We start from the raw sequence: 14,662 nt of genomic DNA on the forward strand, positions 1-14,662 counted from the left end.
GGTCGGCTCAAGTGGCCATGGAAAGAGTAATGCTAGGAGTAACGTTTAGAGACAGAAAATAAGCTTCGTGGAACAGAGAACAAATAGAGTACATAAAAGTTCGAATAAAAAGAAGAACTGTACTTAGGCTGGGCACGTAATTAGGCGCAATGGCAATGGTTGGACTACCAGGGCGACAGAGCGGACACCAAGAGACGGGTCTAGGAAATGAGGAAGGTCCAGTGCTTGACTGAGGGATGAAATTGGAAAATATGTAGGCAAATATTGGACTGCAGCAGCGCGGGACAGAAGCGGTTGGAGGTCTGTGGGAGAGGACTTCGTCCTGCAGCGAACCTACTGGCCTTCTGCCGTTGGTGGTAAGCTTTCAACGGCCGGTTCTCCGACGAACGGAGAGGGACCTCCGGCTCAGCTGTTTCTCCTTCCTTTCCCCACTGGTGCAAGCGGCACCAATGGTTCCAGGGAAAATTAAATTTTGTTCTTCACGCGCTTTACGAAGCTAATGCAAAGGCATACTTCTGTTACTGCAGAATATTACGCATTCGAACTGGTGCTATAACCTTCCCATGTTCTAAAAAAGCAGACTTCAACAAGTTACATTGCATAATGCGGCTTGAAGTATGATGCAGTAGGCTCAGGAATACAATCCGTTTGGCTCATGGTATAGCTGTTACGCCTGTTGACATTACACATGCACGTTAGAGTATGGAATTTTTAGGAGCGGAAACGAGCTAACGCCGCTGACGAAACTTTTTTATTTTATTTCTGATAATAACTGTATATCATATCAGAAAGGTTCAATATACAATTGCCAAGAAAGCTTTGACCCCACTAGAAAACGAAAGTGGCTGAAATTCACGGATTCTTCTTGTTGATTTGCCGGGTGTGTAATTATGTAAAACTGCGTGTGTGTTTTCAAAAAGGGATCGAGATGATACGATGGAGTGCTCCAAACGTGTGTACCACAACGCAATTACTAACTCTTGGCCTAGCTAATAATGGTGGTTTCGGTTTATGGAACAGTACCATAGGCTGTAACAGGGCTACAATGTCAGCAGCACGATGGGACGCGCTAACAAATGTTACAGCAATTTCACAACCTTATCGAAACCCAATTCAATGTTTGAAACATTGCAGAGCTGCCAATGGATCAGAAGGAGATTCTTATGTAGACTTATAAAGCAAAGGGTCAGAGACGGGGAGCGGTCGCCATACAAAAGAAAGCGTGCAAAACCAACCATATCCTTCACGTCCACCCCTAGCTGCCCCATCCTTGTTTAACGTTACACTCTCACCTAGAGCTGCCTGTTGCCTTCTTTCTTTACAACAATATTTCATCTTCGGAGTACAAATGCGCACATTTGTCATGTAGGCTTCAGTTGTAATCTTCATGCTGAGTTTTTTCTACCTAGGTAAGCATGTCTGGAAAATCTGAAAAAAGCTCACTTTGTGCACACAAAAGAGCAAATTCTTGTGCTCAACACGAGCTGTAAGGGAAGGGTAACTGAATGCGCGAACATTTTTGTTATATTATTTCTGGCAGGATTCGTTCATAGTGATAAATTCGTGGTCTGTATTGAAACTTAGCATGTGACTTCTCACGCGTTACTTCTTAAGATTGCCCCTGCATTACTAACAGGCGATGGCACCATTTTATTGAAGCCTTTTATCCTTCTATCTTGCAGAAGTACGCCAAAATCTTCAGCGGAAACGAGCTTCCTAAACTCAAGACCGTTCTAGAGGTGGGTATAGGTTCCTTCTTTGAAGTATGCCGTGAAAACAAGGTGTTCTTTCAGGTGACGGCTGACGTAGACAACATGATGGCTCTAGAGAAAGCCAAGGAAACATACTTGGACGGCATGGAAAAAGTAGGTCACAAATGATGGTGGCCAAAATAAAAATTGTCAACAATTATTATTCTTGTACACAGGCATGTGGACCAGACCAGCCATATCTAGACATTCCCGAATTCACCAAGCAGCACATTCTTCACAAAAATGCTGCAATTACGTTTTTCGAGAGCTTACCGAAGATGGGAGGCGATGTCTACTCCTTGCCATACGTGGAGAGACTCTTAAAGGTATGGTTTTGCCGTTGTTGGCTGAATAAGGCCCTTTAGTGCATATTACAAGCATGCAGTTTTTTCTTATTCGAATTTCATTTAGGTCAGCAAAAGTGTTTCTAGTTGCACATTCAGTGGTGAGCAAAATAAGTACAGTGCACACTGAACAACAATCTTTTCATCTGTAACTATTTAACTACTTCCATGAAAGTTTTTATTTAATATCAAACGCTTCAAATATTACTCATTTTAAGAAGTTACTTCAATAGGGCACAAAGAGAAAGGTGGCAAAATGTGATTGGCTCAGTCTTGCCGCGAATTACAAGAAAAAGTAAAAATCCCTTCTTTTCTGCGGAGAGAGCTCGAAAACTTAATAACAACAAAAAGACCATAGTAACAAACAAATATCTTTGTGTAAACACGTATTACAGGTTTTGAACTAACCAAACCTGACGTGTATTTGAAGGATACTGACCTACAATAATCACAGCAGACATACCTGCTCTTTTAGTGCCGAACATTACGTGTTCGGTCCTTTTAAACAGATAGGAAAAAAGCACAAGATACATTTTGATGGAATAGTAAAAGAGAAATCACCAACTGCGCTGCCACTTTTCTCTCTGCTGCACGCCAGAACAATGTTTATTTTATTCTTTTTAATATTTTATTTTCACATTGTCACTGCCCACCATAGCAATTGTTTTCCAGAAACAAATTTTACTTTTCATAGTTATACGGTCACAAGTATCAAACGAAAACACATGACGATATGAGAATGGCTGTATTGGTTGGCATTAGGAAGTTATGCCTTGTACTTTGAGGAAAACTTTATTAAGCGATACGTAAGGGGCCGTGATGCTCAATAAAAACCTGTGCTGCGAGTGCGGTGTACGACAAAATTCTACGTAGTCATTGGTCTTCTCAGGTTTCGAAACCTCGATGTCCAAATTAACGTCTTTACGTCCCTCGCGCTGACGAAAATGGTGTCGATGCTGTGTAAAGCAAGAGTAAACAGTGAGCAGTTTTTCCATATTACGAATATTGCCTGTCAGCACGCCTTTGAATGGCGCTTGCTAGACAAGCGGCCTTTATACAGGAAGACGAAGGCAGGGATTTTACCGCATGTAGAAGAGACAAGACGAATGGGCATGGATGGGTGCTGCTTAGTACAGATAAGCCCTGTTTTCCTTCTATAAAAATTTATTTTATAAATGCTCACACATACCACACAACTTAGGAAAACCGGCAGGAAATGCTCGGAGTTTAACAAGAAACTCCAATACCCAAACATCACAAGAGAAACGCTAAGCAATCTTGCTACCAAGCAAGCAAACGATTTCTGCCAAAACAAGCATCGAAGGCAAGTAGAAACAGCAAACAAAAGTATAAACAATGTAGGAAGTTAGTGAAGATCCTAAACAAGAAATTTCCCACCGACAGGTTTTCTTTACGACACAGTCCTTTTTTCCTGTCCTAGTAACCACATTTTTGCACAAAATGTCTAGGACACCTAAGCACTCGTTCAGGCGTACGGAACGCAAAACAATTAGTTTTGAATTGCAGAAATCGCATGCCCGAATTGTGTGTGCCACCACGTTTCAGAGCTACTGTTGTTTGTACAGTCTAGCGCTTACTGCCGTATGCGGTGCTTTAATACTTTGTCCCCATATTTGCTAAGCTGTCTTTCGGCCACTCATGTAAAACGAACGTGCGAAATTAGCAACTTTTATAAAGAATTGCTGTGTAGAAGGCAAAGTGTTAATTTCTAATCTCTGTAGAGTAGGATCTGGTTCCTACAGACGCATATTCCAGGGGTAGGCATGTGTCCTCTTGTTAGCACCATCATTTTCTCTTCGCGACATTTTTTCCCTCTTTCAGTTGCTATGGCTGAGTTGCGTGGCCGATCGTCCTTGTTAGGGCTATATATATACATATATATTGTGAGCAGTCGCGGCGTTTCTTTAATGTGATACGCAGCGCTAGCGACATCATCACTATCGCCGCCAGTGTGAGCACTGAGGTTTACGCTTCCCAACCTCTTGTACTCAGGCCCGTCGCCAATACCACCTGTTAATATACATCATCATCATCGTTGGAAGCGCGCTCACTGGTACGTTCGGTCTGAGCTGGGTAGTAAACGTGGTCTGGGAGATCTCGTATATATATATATATATATATATATATATATATATATATATATATATATAAAGAGAGAGAGAGAGAGATATGGATGGATGGATGGATGGATGGATGGATGGATGGATGGATGGATGGATGGATGGATGGATGGATGGATGGATGGATGGATGGATGGATGGATGGATGGATGGATGGATGGATGGATGGATGGACGGATGGATGGATGGACGGATGGACGGACGGACGGACGGACGGACGGACGGACCTGCTCCGCTCCCTTATGGGCAAGACGGAAACGAAGGCTACCACACACCATCACATCAGGCGCCTCATCCACTCCTACCCCGGTACGGAAGACCCGCCGCTGAGTAGTCTCAAGCAGTCTCTCCAGGAAGACCCGACGCAACCCCCAGCCCGCTACCCGCCCTACAAAGGACCCCCTAATCCCTCTCTCGACGCCCCATTCACGCTGCAGGAGCTGGAGGCTGCACTCCTGAAGCTCACACAAAACACCACCCCAGGCAATGACCAAATTCCCAACAAGCTTCTCCGGAACCTTGATCACGCAGAAATTGACCATCTCTTAGATTACTATAACCACCATTGGGCTGCTGGCACTCTCCCCCAGCAGTGGCGGCATGCGGACATTACGTTGGTCCCTAAGACAAACAAACCCATTACCACCGCAAACCCTCGTCCCATCTCCCTCACGTCCTGTGTTGGCAAGCTTTTAGAACACATGGTGCTTAACCGCCTCACTCCTTGCATCGAGGACAACGGTTATTTCCACACTACCATATTTCGATTCCGCCCGCACCTTTCTACTCAGGACATACTCTTACAAATCAAAGCGGACATCATCGATCACCTCACCACCTGGAGCAAGAAGTCTATCCTTGCCCTTGACAGTAAAGGTGCATTGGATAACGTCACACACGAGGCCATCCTCAAGGGACTAGCAACCACAAACTGCGGTCCGCGAATGCACGCCTATTTCACTGCATTTTGCCAAAACCGCACGGCCACCGTCCGCCTCGGGCATCTCCGATCCACGACTTTCAATCTCCGCTCCAGGGGGACACCGCAAGGATCAGTGGTGTCTCCGCTACTATTCAACCTAGCGATGCGAGAGTTGCCACCATTACTTAGCGCAATCCCCACGGTCAATCATGCTCTCTATGCTGACGACCTTACACTGTGGGTGGCACAGAGCTCCACCGGCCGGCAGCAGGATTCGCTCCAAGCTGCTATTGATGTCATTCAGGAGTACCTGCAGGAGAGGGGCCTCAAATGCGCCCCAGAAAAATCTGCGCTCATCACACTCTGCGCTCGCACGTACAAGAAACGCACGGACCCAATTCCAGATCCTGACCTCTTCATCGACAACCACCCAGTACCCAATGTCGCCTCACTAAGAATACTAGGACTAAACATCTCTAAGAACGGTAGCGGGTCTAGCACCATCCCCCAACTCCAGCGGACGCTCACTCAACTCACTCAACTAGTCCGCTGTGTTGCCCACCGTCGGTTCGGCCTTCAAGAACACGATGCGGTTCGCATCATTCAGGCATTACTGACCAGCCGCCTTATGTACGGGACCCCATACCTGTCCATCAAACCTGCGGAGCGAGACAAGCTCAACGTGATCATTCGCCAGGCTTATAAGACCGCGCTCGCCCTTCCGCCCACTACATCCACCCGCAAGTTGCTTCAATTAGGAATCCACAACACCTGGGAAGAACTTCTTCAAGCGCACAAGCTGTCACAGCAACGACACCTTCTCCTTACATATACGGGGCGCTGCACACTTCAACGCTTCGGTTATGCCATTCCCCCAGCCAACGACTGCCAGGTTGGCATACCGCCTGATATCCGGAATCGAATCACGGTGGCTCCTGTCCCCAGAAATATGCATCCGGAATACAACGTCGCCCGCCGAGCGACTCGTGCGGCCGCGTTGCACCGGCTACATTCCACTAGCTCCATCACTCGGTACACGGACGCTGCCCGCTACTCCGCCCAGCGAGCTTACGCCGTTGCCGTTGTCGACCACCGCTTTCAACAGCTTTCGGCAGCCACTATCCGCACCACCACTGCCACAACGGCCGACGAAGCAGCCATTGCGCTAGCAGCCACTACAGCCAAAGACTACGTCACCGTACTTAGTGACTCGCAAGAGGCATGCCGCCGATACCTTCGTGGCCTCATTACTCCCACAGCTCTCCGCATCCTTCAGGCTAATTACGAACTACCCGACATCCAACTCATCTGGGCACCCTGCCACGCTGACCTCTCCGAGAACGATGCGGCCCACGCCGCTGCCTGCCAGTATGCACGCCAGGCCGTCCCCACCGGCAGTCTCGTTGCCCAGATACCCCTCTCACCCCCCCCCCCCCTGATCTCCTCACCCACTACCGCCTCAGCCACCGCAGATAGCCTAGCGAGGGTCTCGGTTCTGGCAGCCTTGATGCCTAGGTAGCATAAGAGGGCTTCCCGCCAGTAACCCGCTCATGACAGGCTGTAGACGTTCAAGTCATGCCCCGGGGGTTGAAAAGAAGGTCCCCTTCTCCCCGTGTAGTCAGAGTGGCGCTGGCTACCACCCTCAAGAGTCAGCTACACTTCTAGTAAATATAATTAGCCCAGAAAGCGAAGGAGAACACAGTCGCCCAGATAGCCGAATTGGTAAGGCATTCGACATGTAATCGAAAGGCGTGGGTTCGGTCCCCACTCTGGGCGCGTGTTTTTCTTTCTTTCTTTCTTCTGTATATGTAAAAAAAATGTTTACTTAATTAACCGTTGTGAAAAAGAAAAGAGCCTAACCACACCCCTATGCCTCCTTTGGCATTGTAGACTGCTGACCTATCTTTCTGTATATATATCCTTTGGCATTGTAGACTGCCGACCTATCTTTCTGTATATATATATATATATATATATATATATATCAGGGTGTCGAACCGAAAAAAATACCGGTTCGGTTACGGTTCGGGTTCGGGTGAAATAATTTCGTTCCGGTTCAGTTCCAGTTCGACAAAATCACGTACCGAACCGGTTCGCGAACCGGTTCGGGAGCTTGAACCGGTTCGCGAACCGGTTCGATGAGTTGAATTGTCACTGAAATTAGAAAAAAAATATTTAGTAGTTTAAAGCGACAGTAAAATCAAAACACAAACAAAAACTCAAAATGCTGCTGTTCCCCAAGGGCGGAGGCGCAATTGCAAAGCAAACTTTAAACATTCACGAGATACTAGAAAAACAGATGAAGTGGTGACGATTTACCACGTACTTTCTCGTCCAGACTTTATGTTGTCCTAGCGACTATTCATATAGCAACCGCCAAGAGATATGGCTGTGGGATATATTTTCTGCCTTTTCATTTCTCGCAATCGTCGCTATGGAATCGCCCATCACGCTAATCTTGAAGCCTTAAATTTAGGTCTGCGTACTGGCGCGTTCAAATATCAGCGCTTAATAGTGTGCATTACAATCAGTATGTCATCGTACCGCCTGACCCCCGGCCATCGTTCCGTGTGCTACATTGCGGAATCTTATAACAGATTATGCTGTTACAAAATGAAAGGGAAATTTGACGCGCGGAGCATGAGATGAACATTTTTGGGTAGACGCTCTTTAATTCGTCCACAGCAGTACTCCCTTCCGACCCGCCGCGGTGGCTGAGTGGCTAAGGCGCTGCTGAGCGCGAGGTCGCGGGTTCGATTCCCGGCCTCGGCGGCCGCTTTTCTGATGGAGGCGAAAAGCAAAAACGCCCGTGTGTACGAAATTTCTGCGCATGTTAAAGATCCCCAGGCGGTCAAAATTATTCCGAAGCCCTCCACTACGGCGCGCCTCATCGCCTGCGCTGCGTCGGCGCGTTAAAGCCCACAATCAAATCAAATCAGTACTCCCCTCCGGAACAAGTAGCAGTAGAAGTAATGTAGCGAATTGGGCAGTCAGTACAAGTGCACCTTCGAAAAAAAAAAGCAGATCTGAAAGAGACAAAACTGCAGAACAAACAGAAAAGATGATCGCTGGGCGAATGGGACAGTGTGATGTACCGGCCTGCCTTTCTGCACGTGTCATCTGCTTTATTACTGTTTCTGCTTCCAAGACAAGGTCAAAGGCTGCAGTTTCTTGCCAAGGGATTGAGTGCGCACCTTAACAGTTTTCCCTGACATATCTGCAGTTATTTGTACTTGTAAAAAGCGGAACTTGTCCACTGTACTGTCCCCAAAAACGGTCGTGGGTAAGGGACGTCGAAGCCACTTGTGGTCAGCAGCAGGCGGTTTAGCCACTGAGCAGCTCCTGCGGTCACACTTGTCAAGTATTAACAATTTGCAGGTGTCGGACCTTTTAAACAAATTATGAAAAGGAGGAGAAGGAATAAACTTTATTTATGCGAGCCTTCGGTGCTGCTGTCTGGACACCCGCCTGGTGGGGGGAACAAATTATGAAATGCAAAAAGTTTGCACACATCGGGTATGGGCTTTCGCTGCTGCGCACTGGAGCACTCCTGCAGCCTGATTGCTCCCCTAAAGTCGCAGCTAGAGAAGGGCAAAGTCGTTTTATATCCCCTGCAAGCTGCGGAGAATGACATTTCGTTTGGTAAGCTTGCACTACGCTCGCGCTTCCAGCAGCAACAGACCATTGCTACATTGGTGCTCATTCATTTCTCTTGCTGTTACATAGAGCGTGGTAGCGTTCAATTGTCTGGAGGGGAAAGTGCGCGAGCGGGTACGAAGTTGACGGTACGTGGAAGAAAAAAAGGCCTGAATTGCATTGACTGTGCAGTGTCAACAAAGGAGGGTCGAACCGTTTCGGCATGAACCGGTAACCGTTATTTTTTTTTCGGTTCAGTTCCGGTTCGGGTTCAGCGTGCTCAAAAAATAACGGTTCGGGTTCGGGTTCAGTTCCGGCAAAAATACCGGTTCAGTTCCGGTTTTCGGTTCGGTTCGGTTCCGGTTCGACACCCTGATATATATATATATATACAGAAAGATAGGTCAGCAGTCTACAATGCCAAAGGAGGCATAGGGGTGTGGTTAGGCTCTTTTCTTTTTTACTACGGTTAATGAAGTAAACATTTTTTTTAATATACAGAAGAAAGAAAGAAAGAAAAACACGCGCCCAGAGTGGGGACCGAACCCACGCCTTTCGATTACATGTCGAATGCCTTACCAATTCGGCTATCTGGGCGACTGTGTTCTCCTTCACTTTCTGGGCTATTTATATTTACTAGAAGTGTATCTGACACTTCAGGGTGGTAGCCAGCGCCACTCTGACTACACGGGGAGAAGGGGACCTTCTTTTTAACCCCCGGGGCGTGACTCTAACGTCTACAGCCCGTCATGAGCGGGTAACTGGCGGGAAGCCCTCTTATGCTACCTAGGCATCAAGGCTGCCTGAACCGAGACCCTCGCTAGGCTTTCGCAGAATAATATAGTAAGGAAATGAGGGGCTCGTTGAGTAAATACAGAAAGATAGGTCAGCAGTCTACAATGCCAAAGGAGGCATAGGGGTGTGGTTAGGCTCTTTTCTTTTTTACTACGGTTAATGAAGTAAAAATTTTTTTAATATACAGAAGAAAGAAAGAAAGAAACCTGACCATATATATATATATATATATATATATATATATATATATATATATATATATATATATATATATATATATATATATATATATATATATATATATATATATATATATATATATATATATATATATATATATATATATATATATATCAGTGTTTTTGAACCGGAAAAAATACCGTTTCGGTAACGGTTCCGGTTCAGGTGAATTCATTTCGTTCCGGTTCAGTTCCGTTCGACTAAATCACAACTCCAACCGGTTCGGTGAGGTAAATTATTAGCGGAATGCAAAAAAAATCCTTTGAATATCAAAGGGAGGACGAAAACTAAAACTAAATAGAATTCTGTGGCATTCGAAATTCGGGTTTTTCCCAAACACGGAGAAAACTTTGCGCTCACCGCTTAATATAGCGCATCAAAAGAGGAAAAAAAAACGGAACAAACTCGGCGCTTCCTATTCCCGTCGGCTTACGACATTGGCACGAATATAACAAAAAAAACGAGCCTGCGTTTGGAGCTTCCCGCGCAGTCTCGGATTGGCCTTCAGCTTATGCGGAGACAGTATAGCAGCAGCATGAATAGTCATACTTGAAAAACTTAACGCCGTTCCACTCAACGTGAAAGCTGTGGGAAGTGCAGAGCAGTGATTCGCCATAATGGGCTGTAGCGGCGTTATACGGTCACTGCGACCACCCAATGCAAATCTAATTTCCCGCCTTCGCAGTGTTCGCGCGCCCCCTGCCTGAAACTGCGCCAGTTGTAATTCTGTTCTTTTTGCGCTTGCTTTTCCTTCCGTACGTGCCGGCCTTGGACTTCCACTTTTTTAAAGACGATAATCTTTCTTGGGCTACTTGAACCCCGAAACTTTGGTCTATCTGTATGTCTGTTTGTCTGTCTGTCTGTAACTCGACTCAGCCACCCGGCCAAAGTAGAATGCTTACGGCGCAATAGTCTTATTTTCGTTTACTATCGTAAAAACGAACCCAAAGAGCGTTCCTAACTAAATGAATGCTGGGGCTGCCGGTTAATTAGGTATATTGTGCCTCAAATTTGCCAACAGTTTTTTTTTTTTTTTGCGCTAAACAACGGGGAGATGTATGACAAGAACCAGCGGTTCACGATCTTCCAATGCGTATGACTACATAAACCGCTTGGCTTTCGAAGCCTCTGGGTTACGCCGCGACGACAGCGGCTACGACGGAACGCCTTGCACGTGGCTCTACTTGGGCTCCGCAAGCAGGCTATGACGACAAGGCGCGGCCCTAAAGTGCTCTGCACTTAAAAGTAGCTTCAGTAAGCCTGATCCCGAGGTTGTGTGCTATAATCGACTTAGGGAGGAGTCTAGCCAAGCAAAGCTAGCCAAATCAAAAAAGGACGCTTGCGCGAATAAATATGCCGAAAGATTCTGCAGTACGTTTGTTTTGTCGTTTCCCCGAACATGTCGTATGCGGTTTTATTTGTTGCGTTCAGCTGAGCTATCTATAAAGCCGGTCGTGCTCTAGCCATGCCGGCCGCGCTAAGCTAGAGTTCCGTCTTACGCACCCTATAGACACTGCGTTATCGCAATGAGTCGCTGCTTGCGGCAATAAACGCCATGGAAACAGTGTCAAAATAGGGACCCAATGTTTAAAACATGGCTCCTAGAGCAAGTAAAACTCATAAAACGAATGAACCATTAATACTTTATATTCGGAAGTTAAATCATGTCTTAGTGGCCCTCACTACTACATTCGAACAATAACCAACAGTCCCACCAACAAGTTATTTTAGAAAATCTAGGGGTAGGTGATTGACACAGCTGAAAAGTATAGCCCTTCACAACAGATGTCAATAAAGCGCTCTCAACAATCTCTTGATCAATCCGCGAACAAAGACTACGCAAATGTGGCCTACACCCTTACGTCATTTACAAATGGACAACCCCTGCAGGGTCCCAGCTCCACCACTGCCCACGTTGTTGTTGCGATGGCACAACAAAATTATTTCATTTATTCTGGCCCTGTCCCGCCTTCTACAAAGGCCGTGCGAAGATTTTAGCCCTTGGCTCGGTACCTACATCCGAATTCGAACACATATGCCGGGTGCGGGAAGATCCACCAACCCTTGATATGGTTACCGAATGCGCTCTTGAGAATGGTCTATTCAAAATGGTGTAGCAGCTTGTCCGACTCCCCTAGAGTGCACCACACATGCTCCGTGTGCCCGGTTTGTGTGTGAAAATTGAGGAGAGAAAAACGAGTTAACTGTGAACCCCATAAACAGCGAGCCTTTTCATGAATATCCAGAGAACTGTGTTAACAGTGAGCACCTTTTTACCTCTCTCCCGCTAGGGCATCTGGCCTCCTTACATCAATAAAGCAATTCTCTTTCTTGATCAATCAGCGAGTGCTACTACAACCAGTATTGTTCGGTGTCCAAGCTCGTGGAAATATTCCTAAAAGAAAACTGCTAGCCTACGTAGAATCCTTACAGCAACATACACTCAACAGTGTCGACACTTCTTGCAGGCAAGTATTGGTTTGCTTGCCCAAAAGACTATGTTTTACGCAATAATCAAATGCGGATGCCAACAAATCATGTAGAAGAAGGAAACTGTAGGCGATGCTCCAGAGTTCCATATTACACCGGTTCTCCATTTTGGACAACAAAATGCTTTCTCCCCTCGCGCTAGCATTGACCCAGACTTCTCAGAAGCACTACCTGAGTTCTGCCGAGAAATCCGACGTCACGGTTTGGTCATGCATGGTCGTCGAACCACGCTGTTCTGAAAGAACCGCAGCACCATTCACCAGTACACAATACTAGAGATTCGATAACAAAAGGTTGTCCAGGGTGTAGTCATTGCCACATCATCCTGGAGGTGGCGTTCCCTACGGTAACGAGCAGTAGGCGTACGCAAAAAAGATCCCTAAATGCGTCAACTCATTTTAGTGCTTAACATCCAAAAGGAAGCATTTAGCTTCAGGATATCGAGCGTGAATCCATATCCTTGTCCCGCATTTTGTACCAGCATTTTGGTTCACAAAGATCAACAATTCATTACTCAGGTGTGGCGGTTTTTCTGTGTGGGGCTGTTAAGCCACGTATTCCTGTAATTGGTTAGTAGCCTAACAAACTTGTCAAGCTGCCAATTTTTAGGACGTTTCAATTCATCGCATAAGTGAACGCAACTCTTGTTGTCCGCACAGGAAGTGCAGCAGTCGTACTCGAGGTTCATCGAAATCAACCACAAGAAGAGACCGAGACCCGCATTCACTCCGTCGCCGTTTTATTGGAGGATGCCCACCTCGGATCATGCGACATTTCTTGACGCATTGGTAGAACCCGTTTATATGTATCTGCGCTTGGTTAGCAAGGTAAGACCGCGTCGTTCTGTTTTCTGGAGCTGCACTGATGCAGCAGGTTGTTTTTTTATGGCGCACACCTCTGGCGGCCATCTCTGGGCTCAGCCGGTTGTCGGCGTAACCAGGGGAACGATGGCGTGGACCGACGAGTGAAAAAAAAAAGCGAACGATGAAATAAATCAAAGGAGGGGATTGTCGCGGAACTGGGAGGGGAGAGCGGTTCGCCTTGGCAGCGCGAGCCAGCGCTCTCCCAAGTTTGCGGGGGGGGTAAGGAGGGGCAATATGCTGTGCCCGCACGAGGCGCTCGAGGGCGCGACGGTCGGCGAAAAAGTGAGGGGGCGTGCGCGTGACTATGATGTGCGTTCGCTTAAGACGCACTTCGCGGCCTCTTTCTGAGATGCACTTCGCGCCGCAGACGCAGAGGCTCATCATCGCTTCCGTCGAGAGAACCCAAGATTGAGTGTTCCCTCAGCGCACTGCTGCTGCTCCCAAATACCGCATTAGGGAGTATCGTAATCGGCAGCCAATTTTTAGAGAAGCAGGTATGAATAACAGGAGTTCTCATTTTCATAAACGTACGAACAAGTCATTTACAAGCGTGCACTATAAAAGGTATGCAGTCTAACAGCCACCAGCGGGCGAGAAGCTGGTGGAGCAGGTGGCTCTTCGCTATATGTAAACTTTTATCCTTTGAAAGCGGAAACGGATGTGCCTCCTGCAAATTAGTAGCGAGACCAGGTGTTCCTCCGCAAGGCCTCAAATATTGAATCTCTGAAGCTTAGATTTTTAACACAAACAACAAATGAATTGAACGTGAATTCACTTATTCTTGAATTAAATGCGCGGAAGGCAGATAAATTACATGAATGTGCACTTTAAGTAAAACCTGTGAATTAGATTCCAGAAACAACTGTATAAAGTAGAACTGCGCTCAAAACTGAGCCTGAAAAGTGACGGTTACAAAATTCGTTTATTGTGTTTTTTTAACAGCGGGGCTGTTGTACAAGCCCTAAGTTCGCCGTTGCAGGGAAAAAAATGAGAGCCGTTCCACTCAATGTGAAAGCTATCGGTAGTGCAGAGCACTGATTCGGCATAGCGGGCCGCTCACTGCTACTAGCCCATGCATTTCAAATTTCCCGCCTCCGCTGTGCTCTCGCGCCCCCTGCCTGAAACTGCGCCATCAGTAGTTCTGTTCTTCTTGTGCTTGTTTTAATGTCGTATGCTGGAGCGGTTTTCCGTCATTTCGAACGCGTAATTTTTTTTTCGTGCGGGGCTGGCGCTGTTCTGTGTGATTTCGAACGCGCCATTTTTCTTTTGCGCGGCTGGAGTCTTTCTGCAGCATTTCGAAGTCGTCATTGTTTTCTTGCGCTGTCACTTTTATCGCTTACTGTCGTAAAAAAACAACCCAACGATTGTCCCCAACTAAATCAACACGGCCACTGCATGTTAATTACGTATTATTTGTCTGCAATGTACCTATACTTTTCTTTGCGCTAAACAACAGGGAGATGCATGACAAGCGCCAGCG

At 46.6% G+C, this 14,662-nt stretch overlaps 1 protein-coding gene across 5 annotated transcripts in view; it reads left to right on the top strand.

Annotated features, from left to right (window-relative positions):
• The window catches only part of LOC144142311 (atlastin-3-like), a 90,276-nt gene that overhangs the window by 22,182 nt on the left and 53,432 nt on the right, over positions 1–14,662 (top strand). For 3 of the 5 annotated variants that reach the window (XM_077673717.1, XM_077673715.1, XM_077673716.1), the window contains 4 exons: positions 1,683–1,739; positions 1,794–1,865; positions 1,928–2,077; positions 12,979–13,146. In XM_077673717.1, the coding sequence (XP_077529843.1) occupies positions 1,683–1,739; positions 1,794–1,865; positions 1,928–2,077; positions 12,979–13,146 (447 nt within the window). The remainder of the gene's footprint in view (positions 1–1,682; positions 1,740–1,793; positions 1,866–1,927; positions 2,078–12,978; positions 13,147–14,662) is intronic. The other 2 variants (XM_077673718.1, XM_077673719.1) reach the window with 1 other exon arrangement.

The sequence above is a fragment of the Haemaphysalis longicornis genome, unplaced genomic scaffold (assembly GCF_048455015.1).
Source record: "Haemaphysalis longicornis isolate Haplotype H1 unplaced genomic scaffold, Haemaphysalis longicornis Haplotype H1 scaffold_6, whole genome shotgun sequence".
Lineage (NCBI taxonomy): Eukaryota > Metazoa > Arthropoda > Arachnida > Ixodida > Ixodidae > Haemaphysalis > Haemaphysalis longicornis.